Source organism: Parasteatoda tepidariorum, chromosome 5 (assembly GCF_043381705.1).
Source record: "Parasteatoda tepidariorum isolate YZ-2023 chromosome 5, CAS_Ptep_4.0, whole genome shotgun sequence".
Lineage (NCBI taxonomy): Eukaryota > Metazoa > Arthropoda > Arachnida > Araneae > Theridiidae > Parasteatoda > Parasteatoda tepidariorum.
In genome coordinates, this window is record NC_092208.1 from 76668898 (window position 1) to 76687368 (window position 18471).

The 18471-nt window shown below is 29.4% G+C and overlaps 1 protein-coding gene across 6 annotated transcripts in view; it reads right to left on the minus strand.

The window, feature by feature from the left end:
• The window catches only part of LOC107451338 (FERM domain-containing protein 4A), a 135830-nt gene that overhangs the window by 94590 nt on the left and 22769 nt on the right, over positions 1 to 18471 (minus strand). Inside the window, exon 1 of one of the 6 annotated variants that reach the window (XM_043051980.2) lies at positions 10200 to 10550. The exons of 4 other annotated variants lie outside the window; for them this stretch is intronic. In XM_043051980.2, the coding sequence (XP_042907914.1) occupies positions 10200 to 10250 (51 nt within the window). In that variant the 5' untranslated portion in view covers positions 10251 to 10550. Of the gene's footprint in view, positions 1 to 10199; positions 10551 to 18471 lie in introns of those variants that run through there. One more of the 6 variants, XM_071180636.1, reaches the window with a different exon arrangement.

The window sequence follows — 18471 nt, forward strand, 5'->3', positions numbered from 1 at the left end:
CAAACCGTAATATGTATTCTAATTTAAAAATTGATCATATAGTTTTCTTATCAATGTAATAGCTAAATTAATTATACTCCCAAAGTTGATCGTTTTTCAAATAAATATAATAAATAAGGGTTCTTGGCCATCTCGTTTGATATCCTTTCAATGTTTGATACTAATGTTTGATATCCTTTCAATGACTTCTGTAGAGAAGGGTCGTACTCCAAAGTTGACAAATAACGTCAACCCTTACAGGTTAAAGGCATACAAGCGCTTAAGAAGAATCAACTACATTGTATTATCGTATGCTTCTGGGTTACAGCAGATATAGATAATCTGGGTTTAGCTCAGTGACCCAGCCAGCTCATAAAGTTTATTAAAACCTCAGTTAAGAAACTGTAGTTCATTGTAGACATTAAAGAAATGTATATGGTTTAAATTTTTATAAAATGCCGACCGGCCTGTGTAGGGGGCAGAGAACTGTCCTTGCATCAGAAAGGTTCTGGGTTCGAATCCCAGGCAAGGCATAAATGTTCTTTCCTTCTCTGTACTATCTGTCCTCACTGCTGGAGCGACGTTGGCCCACCTAATATGGTGCCCCTGAAAGAGAGGCCAACAAAATCGCCCTGTAAATGCCTGAATTGAAGGATGTTAACACAGGTGGGCATTGAAAAAAAAAATTATAAAATAGATTTTGTATATACTAGCTGCAAAAAATCGCTACGAAATACAGAAGACATCGGGCTTGATTTCTTTCGTAAATTTTGATATTATTTAATTTCTTCCAGTGGCATTAATACTGTGCTAATTCAACTCAATCTGATCAACTAATCTGTGCTAATTCAACTCAATTAGTCCTATAAACGAAGGGAACTTACGTGCATCGAGACAGGCTCTACTTCGTGAAAGAAAGAAATCTGCATTTTCATTACTTACCAAAGAAATTATGAAAACTTGCCATGATTCACCGATAGTAGTGATTGGACTTAAATCTAAGACCAATTTGTCAGTAAAAACTTTTTTATATATATCAGAGGTTACTAAAAGTATAAAGTGGGGATCTTCATTGTATATATGAACACAGCTACATTACATTTCGGATAAAAATACTCGGACTTATTTGTCAGATTTCAATCTATTTTTAACCCTCCAACAAATTTATCAGCAAATAAAACAAAAAACAGATACGTAGGGGCATCTTCAAACTTAGTTTTAAGTATTTTCCAGCCAAATGGCATAGCCAGTAAATTAGCATTAAATTTATTGGATGACTCAACAAAGCAAACAACTCACCAGAAAAGTGGGCCAAGTGCGTGAGTTTGATTCTGGGTTCGATCCAAGAATCAACCTATATACGCCGCTAAACGTCTTTTCATCAGTAACAAATATGGATCAGAAGCTAATAAAAGCACCGGCTATGTTACAAAATCGGAATAAAGGATTTTTTTGCAGAACTTAAGAAGTACCTTTAACCAAGCAGCAATACGTACTAGAAAACTCACTAAATCATTCACCCCTAGCCTAAATCTGAGCTCAGTGGAAGGGGAGTCTCTCTGTCAGAGCTGTATCGCCGCTCCGCCAAACGCTTTGTTGCATGGAGGTAACGGGTTCGAATCCCGTTGTAACCGGATGTATCTTCATGCTATCCTTCTCTAAATTGGGCTATCTGTTCTTCAATTTGACAAGGGCATAAGTCTTTCGTAATAATGAGCACACAATTCTTCGTGTAACAATATGTGTAATAATAAATAAATAACTCCATGGAACCACGGTTTCTGCTTTAATAACTTATCTAATAGAGTTATTATGCTACAGACCTCAACATTTCCTTCATCACTTAAAAAAGAGAAATAACGTAATGTGATGTTATACTGTTTGGTTTGCAATTTCGATAGGGTATAAATTTTTCTTAAATGTAACCCTAATAAGGTATCTGAAGACGATGCTATATCGATGCTTTAAATATTTTAATAACAAATATGAATACATAAGAAATAAATGTATTCATATTCATAAAAAAACAGTGTAAAATTATAAATTCTGATTGTCATTTGGCATTGGAATCGCCCTCTATTTAACCAAAGTGCAAACTGGTTGTATGGTAGAGATAAGGTGATACATTAAAAAAACGTTAATCGATGAAAACTATGCAATACGTTTAATAAAATGAAAACACTTAAAATAAAAATTAAAAACAATCTAGCAGTAATACACGAGGAATACTTATGTTACATTAAGTTTAGAAACGTTAAGTTAAAACTTACTTTAACCCTTTGACGCAAATGGGATGACAGTGTCCCTATTACAGATTTTTTTTCCCCTTAAACTCTAATTAAAAGCAAAGATATATTTTGGTATTTTTTTAATTATGAAAAAAAACAATCAAATGGTTACTTAAAAAATCAGTTAGATTATCTGAATTATATTGGTAAAAAATTATAAAATCCAAAAAAATGGAATAAAATTTCATTCACATTCAAAAATTCATCAATAATTGATTTTGTAAATTAAAGAAATTTCAATGAAGAATATCTCTTTCTCTTAGATCTCAATAGCTGCAAGTGAATGGAAATTTGAAATTTATAATTTGGTACTTAGCCGTGTTTGGAAGATTTTACCTTCATAACGTAGAAAAAGACACAAGTGTTTCAAGCTGTATTTCATAACTATAAATTACTACTAATAATAATTTTCACTTATTTTGACCTAAATTAATACAAAATAATGAAGTAAGAAGGAAATCAATAAAAATTCTGCGTCAAAGGGTTAACCTCAGTTTAATTTTAACTTTTAAGAACAAAATTAGCAAAAATTATTATTTAATTAGCAAAAAAATTCTTTTGGTGACAAAACTCCAGTTCCTACATTCATTATGCTTTAAAAATGAAAAGCATTTTAAATTTTTAAAGAAACCCAAAAATTCAAAGTATGAGAGTTGCAAATATAATTCCTGACGCGGGGAAAAGAATTCAAAGAATGCCGAACTTCTTTTCAATCAGAATAAAGAATACGAAGAAGAGTAAACACATAGGAAGTGGGCACACTAAATTCTATCTCGTCAGTCTGGAGATCATTTTTAATAATATTCATGACAGGCAAAGTCAACAGAAGAATTCAATATACTATAAACATATACTAATTACGAATAAGGAATGTCGACGGTTAAGAATCCATCACGGAGTTAGGAAATTAGAAGAACAATTTGAATTTCTAGAAGAAAGCTACTGAAATTTTGTGTGAAAGTGTTAAAAATATTTAAAATATTTAATTGGGAAATAGCGAAAACAATACACCCTGAAGAGATACATATTCGGGGTACTAAAAATGGTACAGAAATATAAATAAGAAATCACCTTGTAATACATTATGTAGCTTTGTATGAATACTTGTATGCAGTGCGCAATTAAGATTTTTTTTTCGCCCACTTAAAATACCAAGTGTTTAAATTTCAAGTCATTGTACTCTCAAAATCAAATAATTTTCTACCTAATAGAAAATCGTTTGTCTTTTCTTTTTCAAACGTTTAAAAAAGACGGAATTTAAAAAAATCATTAAAATGTAAAATCGTTCGATAAAATTAATAATAAAATTTTAAGTTGTTAAAAAATTTTAAAGTTAATTTAAAAAATCAATACAAATTAAAGTTTAAATTTTAAGTCATTACATGACTTTACCTACATTACCCATACCATACTATACTTTCTGTGAATCCTTACAGTTAATGACCTTTGGATTACTTCTGTACTTTCAAAATCAAGCAACAAGAAATCGTTTTTTTTTTCTCATGCAATCGTTTTAAAAAGAAAAAAGCAAGAACTTACAACAAAAATCAAAACGGGATTTTATTTTTTACTTTAATGTTCTGTCTAATTTTTTAATTTGTATTTTATAACAAAATTTTAAAAATTTCAATGCCTTTTATTATTTTATAAAAACAATCATAATTTTTAATCTAAATGTTTTTAAAAAGAATATTACTTTGTTATACTTTACTATAAATTATTAATTTAAGCATATTATATACAAATTTTAAAACTCAACTGTGAATAATAATTTTAAAAATTATAAATCGAAAAATTCATTTCAGTAATCATTATTTTAAAAATATTATTTCTTAAATTATAATTATAAATATTATTGAAGATTTATTTAAATAAATTATATTATATACATACAAATTATTATTTAAAATTTTAAAAAAATTATGAAACATAATTTTAAAATTCTGAATGCTTAAAAAATAAAATTTAAATTTTCAGATTTAAAAAATCACAAGATGCAATCGTGTCGACTTTTCGCAATAGTTTAACGAAATATTGTAACGAAAATTTTTCAACGATAATTTTAGATAATATAACGTTAATAATATAACGATACTTTTCTCAATAATATAACAAAAATTCACTATACCGAACCTTAACACCGTAACGAACTTTATTCCAAAACTAAACAAAATCAAGATAGAGTAAGTCAAGTAGGTGTAAGGCGCCAATTCCAGTGCTTTTTATCAGAAATAATATCAAAAATAATATTTCGTATAAATTATTTAAAAAAAACATGCTTTTAATTCACTGCTTTGATGCAACAGTTGGCGTACTTATCTGATTATAAAAAGACATACTTTATAAAACGCGAAAACTATCTATAATATTACTCTATCTTATTGCGAGTTTTCCGTTGTTTTAATTCTTACTACACTCTGCTCTGAATTTTTATCGCTCTCTTTCCACTTCCCACTGATTTTTATACCAGACAGATTATTTGTGTGATACTTTTTTCAAGAAAAAAAACATTCTTTAGTACTCAGGGAAAAAATAAAGCCTACGCGAAACGTATGTAGATGCCACAGATAAATATCGGGTGATCTCGACTTTATTTTAAGCTTTATCTATCTCAACCTCACGTTTTACGATTTTCTTTTTCGGAAAAAAATATACAATATTAACCTTAATATTAAGTAATGTTCTTTCAATAGAAAGATGCATGGTTTTTTCTTTTTCTTAATAAAGAGAGAAAAGAAAGAAAGAAAATATGAATGTATGTTAGTTAAATTTCACTGAATTATTTTTTTTTTTTTTTTATAAATTTGTGAAATAAACTCCCTCGGCAGGCTAATATTATTAAAAAAATAAAATATCCCTATGGAATTCGGCAAAAAACTTAACCTTTTGGAATAAAATGCATATTTTTCAAAATAAATTCTTTATAAATTTATATTTATTTATTCTTTATAACTTCGCTGATAGTATACACATACTCACACGCTATCGATTGGTCGAATTGTGATAAGATATATGTAAATGACGTTAGATAATATGATAACTTTTTAATAAAAATTTGCATCAAAACGATCCAGATTGTTACAGCTTATTCAAAAAAAGTTGAAATTTTCCAATTAAAGACGTGTGTACAGAACATCGTCTGTCGGGTCCGCTAGTTCTTTATAAATTTGCGAAATAAAACAATTCCTACGGCAGGATATTATTAAAAAAATAAAATATATCCACGGAATTCTGGAAAAAATTTAACCTTGGGAAATAAAATTTAAATTTCACAAAATAGCTTTTTTATAAGCTTGCGAAATTAAGAAAATCCTACTGCAGGATAATAATATAATAAAATTGAATATCCCCATGGAATTCTGCAAAAAATTAAGTCTTTTGGAATAAAATTTAAATATTTCAAAACAACTTCCTTATAAGCTTGTAAAATAAAAAATTCCTACGGCAGAATAACATTATGATAAAATAAAATATCTCCATGGAATTCTGTAAAAAATTTAACCTTGGGGAACGAAATAGTTTTAAAATAAAATATTGCAATGAAATTTTTAAAAATTCCGATGGGCTGTGAAATACACTTAAGGTAAAATAATTTCTGGCTCGTTTTTCCGTTTATAAAATAATGCAAACCTATGTATAACGTGTCACAGAAATTATTTTACCTTATTCGATATATTTATATGTTTACTTATTTTATATTGGCACTTATTTCGATATAAAACTTTGAGCTCAGCCCATAAAAATATCCGTGTTATCGAAATTATAATTAACTAATGTCTGAATTTTAATTTCTAATCGATTAATAAAGTGCCATTTTATTATTAAAAAACAACTATATATTAACTATACGATGATATATAGCAGAGTTGAATAAAATGTAATAAATTGCAGTAATTAAGACTGCATGCAATTATTACTGTAATCTCATTTTTAACTGATAAAGTCATTCTTTCTTGTAATCGTAGTTCAACATTAACTGTAATAAGTAAAATTAATATTAAGGGGTCCAAACTTTCGACAGCTCTGTTGTCCAAACTATTGGGACCATATTTCCTATATTGCTGCTACCCCCTATTTTTTGAGGGTAAAAAATCCAAATCCAGCAAAAAAGGGTTCGTTTATTCAGAGAAAATAAGTTTTTGTGTCTAATTTCGCAACTTAAAATATCGTCTGCAAAAATTAATTAGCATATATGAGGTCATCGTCTCAAACCATTAAAATTGAGTCTCAGTTCGTGAAAATCCGTTTACTAGATCAAAAGTTTTAAGTTATTCAAGGTGTGTGTTTTTTCTAGCGCACTGTATACATGAGCTATAATACATTATATTACAAGATCATTATTTAAATTCAATTCCACTATTTGTTTAGCGTTAAGAAAGAATATCATAGTAAAATTCACTGTAATTTAAAACGATGATTGATTGATCACAACAATTTAATTGATAAGAATTTTAATTCAATTTCAGGTACAAAAAAAAATCTCCGCCATTTTTTCCAGCAATCGTTTTCATTGGAAGCTATCTCTAATTAAATCATTTCCACGGATGTTCAGAACAAAAATAGTACCAAAAAGTATTCTTTAAAAGTAAAACAATTGAGCTTATCTCTTCAACAAATGTTCAACCATTAATTGTGCAATTACCTTCCCACGCCAGCATGGCCAAGAAAATAACAGGATTTAACCGGAACTGGCCCCATCATTAATGGTGCTGCCAATTAATTACATTATTCGCCCTTTAGATAATTATAAAGACTTCGAGTTTGTTTTAATTGAAGTACCCTTGGAGATGAAAAAATAATTGTAAAAATGTTATCGATTCAATAGATATCCGCCTGCCAGCTTTATAAATCTAACGATGTTGTTTGCTTATCAAAGAATGATATTGACAGGTATTTTGATCAATTCTTCCTACTTCAAGGTAGAACCAGAGTTCTCCCTATGAATAAAAAGGGTGCTTTCTCACAAAAAAAGGGCACTCACTTAACACCGTAAAAATTTATCAAATGTGTAGTATTATGTAATAAGCGAATTTGATCCTCAATATTTAAATTTCCCTCCTATACTATTATGTGTGTATTTCGAAGAGTAATACTCACTCATTATCAAAATAAGAGAAAAATTCGCAGTTTATAAAAAATAATTAAAGACATCCTAAAAGACAATCACTGTGCACAAATTGTTTCAGAGAACTAAAGGAATTATTAAATAGTTAATAACTTAAAAGCTGTTTTCTATAATTTAAAGCGAANATGAATAAAAAGGGTGCTTTCTCACAAAAAAAGGGCACTCACTTAACACCGCAAAAATTTATCAAATGTGTAGTATTATGTAATAAGCGAATTTGATCCTCAATATTTAAATTTCCCTCCTATACTATTATGTGTGTATTTCGAAGAGTAATACTCACTCATTATCAAAATAAGAGAAAATTTTGTAGTTTATAAAACATAATTAAAGACATCCTAAAAGACAATCACTGTGCACTAATTGTTTCAAAGAAAGCAAACTAAAAGAATTATTAAATAGTAAATAACTTAAAAGCTGTTTTCTATAATTTAAAGCGAAAACTTTAGGGCAATAAACATTCAAAAGTACTTATTTAAAAAATATTTTTTATATTTAAAATCACTTAAAAATATACCCCCCCCCAAAAAACAAATTTAATTAGTGGGGTTTAATTAGTAAAAGTTTAATTAGTGGAGAATAATACTAACAAAATAAATATTTGTAATGGTAATCAGAATGAAACCTATAAAGACAGATAATTTTACCAGTTTGTAATTATTCTTAAAACAGTGAACTAATTTTTCTTAATGTAATATGAATAAAAAGACAGTATTTTCAAGGGATGTTATTTTTACAAAGAGAGCAAACAGGGCGGAACTCCCTTCTGAAACACTTAGGGAGAACTCAGTCAGAACGAAACGCCACAATAGCACGTTAATCCTCAACAATTTGACTTCAAATTTGACAATTTTAAAAGAAAAAAGAAAGAACTTTGCAATTTTTTGTACGTGGCATGGAATATTTTCCAATTTTGTTGTCGCACTATAAATCTAAATATATTTTTACTAATTATTCGATCTTTCTGGTTTGTCAACAACTTGATGATCCTTTTATTTGCTATTTATTAAGCACATATTTATGGATGTATAGCATAAGTGATATTTTCAGCAACAGATTACTGTAATTTATTTATCCAATGAAGGGCGTAGGCAATGTAATGATAAGCCACATTTTTAAATTGTTCATGGTACCCCGTTTTTTAAAAACGTTTTTGGGGGAAGACACCTCCTTTACCAAGTGGACTGTAATATGTATTTGTATGGTATGTTGTTATGGAAAGGATGTTCCTGAAATTGGTAGAATACCTATCAGGAAACAGTATTAAGAAACATTTCGTTGTAAAAAGATCTCTTTGGAAAAATTGTAGTTGACCACTTCGTTACCTCAAGCCTATCAAACTAAGTAATTTAGGTGAATATAAGACAAATAGTGAGAAATGCGTAATTTAAATGATCAAAACACATTACCATTAAAAATCCATATCCAATTTACAGAAAGGTAAACTATTTGTCAAGGACAAATTATTTTACTAAATGAGAATGACACTTAAAATAAATGGGGGAAAATGCAAAGGATTTCAAAAACAAGTAATCATCACTCTTAAAGCATGTTTTTGTTTCCTTGTGCAAAAACGGAAGTCAAAAATGTAATTAGGGGTTACAAATTACTATTTCAGCAAAGAAAAACAAAAACGTCATCGAAATCTGACAAATCATAAATGGGGAAAATGCTATTCTAAACATGTAAACCAATTAGATTCTCATATGAAGCTTCAATATGTTTCCAATCATACCTTCGAACTACTACTCTGTTTTCTCCAGCAATTAGGGGTTTTTTAATTTCGCCTTCCACGATAATTTCGATAACGTTTTTCTTTTTTTCCATAACCTTCTTTGTGCATATTCATTTCCTTAAAATTTGAAAAGGGTTTTAAAAACATGTAATAAAAGAAATATCTTTCTTATCTTTATCGCAACTCAATTGAAAACATATCATCTATATTATATAAAACGCTAATACGTACGTACGTACGTACGTATGTATGTATGTATGTATGTATGTATGTATGTATGNAGTGCAGATTATACCTTTTCCTCATTTCGGCATCTGATCTTGGTCACTTGAAACATTACAAATGACTAGCGTACTCAAGCCTATAGAAGCTAGCTAATTCCACTGTATATTATGGACAATGTAAATTTTAGCTCATTCTACTCATTTTTTTACGTAGTACTATAAATAATTCTAGCCAGAGAAGGAAGCCGCAAAAAATAGTGAGAATAATACATTCTATAAAATTTAGCCAATACTAGACATTTTCTTTATACATTTTTGCTTTCTTTTTTTACAGCAACACAAGTCAATGCAGTAAAAATATATAAAAGAGAAAATTCTATACATATTGGTCATTCTCATCATTTTTTTCCCTGAAGGCTAATTTATTACAGAAAATGTTCACGGAAAAAAAATCTTCCATGTATTTTTCAAAGATGGTCAACAGTTAAATAAGAATTTATGAAATATATGTATATAAGAATATTGATTTTCTATGATTCCAAGAATCATGAGAATTTAATTAGGTTCATGTGATTTCAATACTGATTTTACGTGATCGTAATTCTCACTTGACATTCGCAAATCAAATCATGCATTTTTTCCAATACAAAACTACGAAAACAAATTAATTCTTAGCAAAAATAAAAATAAAATTTAAAATTACAAACAAATAAATTAATTTAAAAATCATATTATTTGTGAATAATTCAAATTTCAGTCATTTTTCCTGATTCTCAAATATTTGGTTTTTAAAATTAGGTAGTTCAGAAACGAATTTACGCAAAATAGAAAAAAAAATCACAACTAACCTCTTTAATAGGTGCCACGATCCAGGCCCAAACAATCTCGGCAGTTTTCATTTCTCATCATCCATAAATCGTTCTTCAAACGATAAATAAACGCATTCCAATAATAATGCAAACGATTCAAAAGCACGATAATTCCTCATTAAAATACGATTCTCCGTTTAATGGCTGAATTTAAAGGAATATAATGGCAACGATGCGAAACCATTCATAGATAGAGCTGGAATTCTTAAGTTTTCTCGTAAAATGCATGAGAATGGTGAATTAACAAGGAAATGTGAGATGGGGGAAATAATGTCAAGGCTATGAAAACGGTACAGCTATTAAGTAAATGAAACCGTATGTACAGTACATAATTTAATCTTAAAAGAACAGTTTTTGAGAAACCGGTCAGGAAATCGTTAAGTCTTGAAGCATTTACGAGTTCATTACGTCAATGTAGTGAGCTTCCACAGACTAAAGTAAATAATTTTTTTATTAATCCTTGAGTTAGACAGCTTTTCATTTGGTTCTTTCTTTTCTTCTTTTTTTTCCAAACAAGGTTTGCAATTTGTAACCCGCGATGCAACGTTGACATATTTATCAGGAGAAGAAAAATTCAAAAACATATGCATCAGTCAGCAGTAAAGTCTCGTGGTTAATTAGATAATTTAGTTGGGTTAATGACTTGAGCTGAAAATGACAGAAAGTAATATGGCAGTGCAAATTAATAACAAAAAGCCAGCTCACATTCGTTTTAAATGAAGCTCAGGGGAATAATTAGCATTCCATTTCTCTAAAACAGTTCTTGATTAAAGTATGAAGTTAATTCTGAATAATGATATATTTTATTTTATTTCCGTCGCTGAACCAACGATCCAATTTTTTGGGCAACTCCGAAACTTTGTAATTTTGAACCTAATCCACAAGACAAAGGAAACTCCTGGATCAAGTATTGGGAGACATTTGCCATCGTGGAGAACTTTTCGATGGAACTAACCCCTTATTTGCGTTACATGGAGAGGAAAACCTCCCATGGTTAGTCTGACGACAAGGGGACTCTAACCCATGATCCGTCTACCACTGTGGATATTTTACGTCAGCACTGTTTACGGTGGAAGCCGGATGCGGAATTCGTATCAACCAGCCATCGCTGGGATTCGAACCCGGCTCACCTTATGGGGAGGCGAATGCTCTATCCCGTGAACCATCACGGCTCTAAATAATGTTATTAAGAAAATATTATAGACTAAAAATAAATTATAAGGGAACAAGGCAATATTTTTAGTACATGTGTTTGAGTTTTATACATAAAGTACGTTCACATTAACTCACTTTGAGTAATGCTTTCTGAGTATTTTGCATTTTATTTCTCTAAAATAGTAATTCTTAAATAAAATAGGAAGCAAACATTAGAAAATGATATTAAAATGGTATAAAAGACAGAAAATTAATAATGGGAGAACAAGGCGATTTACAACTTATTTGAATATATAGATAAAACATGCTCACAACAAGTCATTTCCAGTGAAGCCCGAGGAATATTTTTAAAAAATTTCTAAAGCAGTTATTCTTTGTGAATAAAGTATGAAGTCAACTTTAGATAATCACAATAAGAAGATATAACAGACTGAAAATTAATAATATGAAATATTTTTATAACCTATTTAAATTTTTGAGTGAAGCACGTTAATAACAATTCACTTCAATAGTGAAGCTTATGGAATAATTAAGAAGTTAATTTACGATAAAGATGATAATGATATAGAAGATATAATTGAGAGAGAGAAGATGTAATGATGATACAAAAAGAACGCCATTTTATTACAACCCATCCGAATCGTAACTAAAATATGCCTTCATAATAATTTACTCATAAAAATTAACTCATACTAATTTACACATAGTAAAGTACTAAAAAAACTCAGTAATTCGTTACTTTATAATTATATTTCATAATAAAGTATTAAGTTAACATTAGATTATGATATTACAGATATAGAATATAAAATAATATAAAAAAATAATAATAAGAGAAAAACATTATCATTATTCTAAAAAAAACAAAAACAATTATACTATTCAATTATTAGAAATTAGTTTAAAAAATTAAAAATACTATCGATCAAAAAATTTTATAAGAATTACAGAGCAATCAAAAAATTAAATATTTAAACAAAAACATAAGAATTAATTTCGAATTTAATGATATTGCATTATATGCATACATTTTTATCAATATAGTTTTAGTACTTTTCTTTCTTTGCATAATATATTTTGTCTATAATTAATTCCAAAAAAGAGTCATTTATTTTGATTCAACATAATTTTGAGGACTTAAGAAGCAAAATTTTAAAGAAATTATTAATTTTGGTTTCGAAAATTATACGTTTCTTTAATTATGTTAAATTATGTTTAGATTAAGGTCATAGCTTCATAATTTTGTAGTTAAACATAAAGAAACAAATCGAATTATTATTGAGGAAAACTATGTGCGTTTTGAAAAGTTTCTAACGATATTTTAAAGAGAACAAACACATGTTTAGTTATTTAAATTACAAATAAACTTAAGTATGTAGCTAGATTGAAAAATGTTTGAAACAAGTAAATAATTTTTATTCTTTCAAGTATTGATTTAATGAAAATGTATCTCAAAAAATTGAATTTAAATAATCTTTGCTGTCTTTAATATTTTAGTAAGCAACCTATATTATGCCTTTATAAATATAACTTAAAAAATTTTAAAAATTGATTTTTAATTAAATATTACAATTTCAAGAATTATCAAATTCAATAAAAATAATTATAAATATTAATTTAAAAAAATTTTAATTTGAGAAAATTATTTCTTAAAATAACAGTTTTAAGAAATCATTAAATTAAACAGAAAAAAAAATCATTAATAATAGCTAATGAAAATATTAATTATTAATGCATTTTGAAATTTCTGTTAGTAAAATAGTCTCCATATATATTTTTTTATGAAAATCATTAATCACTGTCAGCTTAATATAGTTAATTTTTAAAACGTTTTGCATAATTTTGAGTCTCTTTACACTTAAAGCGTTCTGACTTTAATACAAATGCCACTTCAAACTAAATAAACTCTCGCAGCTGTTACCATCTGTCATAAATCACGTGACCGCGATTTACATGTTGTGAGCAACAAAGCGCAGACGATAAAAAGTTTAAACCAGGAGGTCGATGAGAGGGGGGATTTTTGACATTTTGCTGCAACTGTCACTAAATATAACAGAAACTGTCCCGTAAAACACACATCGGGATGCGGGATCGCATTGTCTGAAAAATTTAAAAATAGCAATTTTTTCTCTTTTCAAACACTTTCTAAAACGATTTGTAGGGTTGTTTCCTGAAATAAATTGATGCCGGAAGCAACATGTTTCCGGGTTAAGGGGGCTCGAAAATTTCTTTTGTAGTTTTAACAGCATTGTTTTTTCCTTGCCCAACTAAAAGAAAAAGAGAAAAAAATCGCTTTCTGAATTGTGAGAGGATGATTGTATTTGTCTTTCAGGATCGTAAAGTATAAAAAAAAGGAGCTATTATTTCATGTAACAGATATTTTGGATGTGTTATTGTACTGTATCTGTTTCGAAAGTAACAGGTTACTTCTAAAGGTACCTTAAAAAACTATTTTATTATCGTCATTCGGGTTCAGAAGGGCAGGTGTTGATCACTCTTTCAAGGGCATTATATTAGGAGGGCGAACGTTGCAAGGACAAATAGTACAAAGAGAAAAGAAAAGAACAAGCCTCTAACCAGGATACGAACCCGGGACTCTTCTGATATGAGGTCAACTCTCAGGCCACCATACATCTGTCGTCATATTACAAAATAACAATTAGAATTTTGCAATTAATTTTACGTTCAAAATGTCTTTAAATTAAGCGCTATGTCAGACAGTTGAAGTCACAAGTCTGGTAGAAACATCTAGTTTAGCTCCGAATTTGTTTACCGCGCTAAGCAAAAACTGAAAATTAATTAAATAAGCTGAGTTATTGTTTCCGTTTAAAAGAATACGAAAAACAACTGTTATAAAGATTGAGAATGATTAACAGAAAAACAAATTTGTTTGTTGATGAATTTGGTTCTTTCTTTTGAATGAAAAAATTTGATACAAAATTATTGTGTAATTATTATTATTATTATTTTTTTGTGAATACCATATTTTTAATTGACACATCACTTGAATATTTTCACAAAAATTACCAAAATAATAAATCAATAATGATTGGATGTAAGTCAAAAGTCATTACTAGTTCTTAAAAAAAAGTCCTGACTCTGGGAACCCCAATGACCTTTCCACTGAACACTAGGGTTCCGCAGAACAACTTGTGGAAAACGCTGATCTAGAATTCTGCAGCCGGAAAAAATTCGGAGCCGCTGTGTTTTATCATTTATAACTCTATACCGAACACTTTACTAATCAATAAAAAAATTCATAATTTTTAAATTTAAAAAAATCTTTACTTTCCATCAAAATCTCTTCTAGCGTGAATTTCGGGACACATGGGACACCCTATAAACCTAAGAACAAGCAATTAAAAGTTGTTTACTTTTTTCTTGCATAAGAATCAGAACACAAAGAAACAATTCATGCTTATCATTATTCTCTAAAAAAAAAGAATTACATCACTTTCAATATGACTGACAAAAAGAAAGTTCTAAAGTTGAACAACATTCGACCCCAAGTAACAGCAGAGAACCCTTTGTTTGTCATTGAGTTCCATTATTTCAATATTGCCTCCTATTGTTTTTGCATAATTGACATATAAATGCCACTGAATAACAGCAAGCATTTAAAATGGAACATCATGGTGCTGGTGACTCATAAAATGTAAAGTTCCATTCATTGTTTTCAAAAAAAATATTTTCATGGTTCGGTGAAAGTATTTTTATTCAAGAGGAATTAGTCTAGTCTAGGCAATGACGAAATGGCTTCAACAAAGAAATAAGATCTTATGCGCGGGTGAAATTTTATTATTTTTTAAACCTGTCTCGCGTGGCAACATGGAAAAAATGTATGCAAATAGATGAACAAGGTAAAGAAAAAAATGAGTTGTTTACGTGTATAAGGAAAATATGAACTAGCCTTGTAATTCGTGAAAACGTATTTTTTGACTTAAAGCAAACGATTTGAATTATTGGTTTCATTTGTGATTGGGATAAGCTTATTTGATGTATCTTAATCGAAGGAACTGACTCAATTCAAATCAAACAACGAATAAACAAGTACAAATAACATCGTGTGGCGAATCATTTTGATCAATCGATTTTTTTTTTTCAAATTAAAGTTAAATACTGCATCGATTATTTAAATCAAACTTTCTACATTGATTAAAATCCTCCAATTAGAGCCAGGGGATCCGATTCAGGGGATAGTACGAACACCTCCCAAGGAGGTGAACGGGTTTGTATCTTAGCCATGGTTGGTAGATTCAAATTCCGCTCCCGGGTCGCACCGACCGCAGCGCTGATGTAAAATATCCTCAGTGGTAGAAGGATTATGAGTTAGAGTCCCCCTTGTCGTCAGACTAAGCGCGGGAGATTTTCGTGGTTTCCCTCTTCATGTGACGCCAATGCAGGTTAGTTCCATCAAAGAGTCCTTCACGAAGGCAAGTTTTTCCCTATACTTGATCCAGGAATATCCTCGTCTTCTAGATAAGGTTCAATATCACAAGGCCACGGGGTTGAACATTGGTAATTGTAAACTCGAAATTAGGTCGGCTGTTCAACGGCGGTTATAAAAATTATAAAATTCCTCCAATTAAAATTTATTGTTTTGTGGATTCATATTGCTAATGCTCTGAAAGACTAGAATGAACTGGTTTGAATAAATTAATTTGAGTTATAATTTAATACGAACCAATTTAGTGTATTGGCTGGTTCAATTAATTGTTCAATTAACTGCTCAGTTAACTGTTCAATTAATATTCTAATAAAATTTTAATTTTAAAACACCAACAAAACATGTTTTTTTTTAATTTAAAACTGAAATACTGAATAAATCATAAAGCAGACATGTTGAAATTACGTGCAAAACTACACATCTAGAATACATATACAACAGTTAGGCGTGGTTTTAGGCTTGAGGGAGCCATTGAATTACTTTTATTTGAATTTCTGATCGCGTAATATACTGTCTGGGTAAAGCGCGTGAGTCGTTCGATTTAACGACTTTGATCTTTTTACAGTTTACTCAAAAAGAGCACGACTTCCCAAGCTTTGAAAGTGTTACCTTTGAGATTCATCTGGCTATAATAAAACGCAGTATCACTGCGATCGAACCATAATTAGATGCTGTATCACTGAGATACAGTAATATACAATATCACTGAGATGCAGCTATAGTATAAGATGCAGTATCACCGAGATACAGCTATAGTAAGATGCAGTATCACCGAGATACAGCTGTGGTAAAATGCAAACACTGAGATCCAACAGTAGTAGGATGCTGTTGCTAGTAAGATTAAGATCCAGCTATAGTAAGATGCAGTATCACTGAGATATAGCTGTAGCTAGATGCAGTATCACTGATACGCAGGTTTTCTGCAACTTTAATAATTTTTGTTAAATTATATCCTGTTTCCGTAAAGGAGGAAACCATAGCATCATGTATTAAAATTTAAGAAGTTCCATAATATGGTTCCAATTAGCACCATATTAAGTTTGCAATAAATCTAAGCGGTATTAAGATTCATCGCTCTCCAAAATTTCAAAGAGTGTGCGATGTTTTATTTACTTCTTGTTTCGCATATTTTTGAAAAAGGAGTTCATTGTGAAGATAAATTGAGATTATTATGAATTAAATATTTTGTATTCTTTTACTTTGAGATTTCTCAATAATTTATCAGTTGAAATAGAATCTCTATAGAGTTCTTTGTTGATAACAATCAGAACCTCAATCTAAAATTATTTACGAATTCCTATCCATCAACATGCTCATTTGAAATAAAGGATTACTATTCAGATAAATTTTTTAAAAAAATATTTCTCAGTATTCACTTCTACTACTCAAACTATGTATGAGGAAAAAATATTACAAAATATCTCATCTGATTAAATGTATAAATATGTGTCTGTTGATAAACAGCAGATGACATTTTGGCTGAAAATAACTTGTTGGCTGCGATACATTTGGAATGATGCCAAAAAAAACGAGCAAATGCGTGTAATGTAAAATATCAGGGCAACCAGTCATTCATAAAATGCAAAATCATAAATCATTTATAATGAATGACTCAAACTGAATAAATGGCTTCGTATTTGTTCAAATAAAATTATTGCAATAATAAATTACAATGTTACAACAACGAAAAATATTTTAATAAGACTTTTTCCCAATTTAAAACAAGTTTAAGTAATAGCTTTCATTTAAAAAATACCTATTTGCGTAGTAAAAGAGTTATTATCTTAAAAAACAGAGCTCTATTCTTCCTTGCAATCGAAAAATCAATATAAGTGACAAAAAATACAAAAGAGAGTTTTTTTTTCTGTATTTGTCATTTTTGTAAGATGAGCTACACAACACAAAAATAATTCTAATATAAATTTTGCTTTCTCATTTTTCTAAAATTTCAGTTAAGTGTGCATGGCATTAGCAATAGAAAGAAAATAGTTGCCAAGTTACTTTTCTTGAACTCTATCATAATGCACTTACGTGGTTTTTTCAATTGGGTACTTGCACAAACAACAAGAAGAAAAAAAACTCGGATACCCAAAAATTTAACCGATGACGTCAGCACCAGCTGATAGTTATGAGCAAAATGGCGTGTTAAAGTTGAGTAAGTTTCACCACATAAGTTAGAATGTTAAGTAACTTGAAATTAATCAAATACGGTGCCGTCTCTCAAATTCGTTGAAATATAATTATTTCTCGTCTACGTCTTTTACTTAACTTAGATTTACTATCAGTTAACGTATTTTATAGTAACCATGATTTGTGTACCTGGCAACTTCGATGTATAATTAGTTTGTTTACGTTCTGCTTGACTCAGTGCTTGTATTTGTGTTAAATAAGAAATATAGGGTGAAAGAATTGAAATCTTCGTGAAAAAATCCTCGTGAAAGTATATAGATTACGTCACGTTAGAGAATTGATACTTGACGAGCTTGGCTAACTCGAAATAGAATGGAAAGAACAGTAACTAACGTAAACAAATGCAACATTTCAACAACTAATCAGGATCGAGATACCCACATTACGTCACTTGCAGGTATCCCATTACTAGGCAGTATAATTGGATACCTGCAAGTGACGTCATAGTGGGTAAATCAT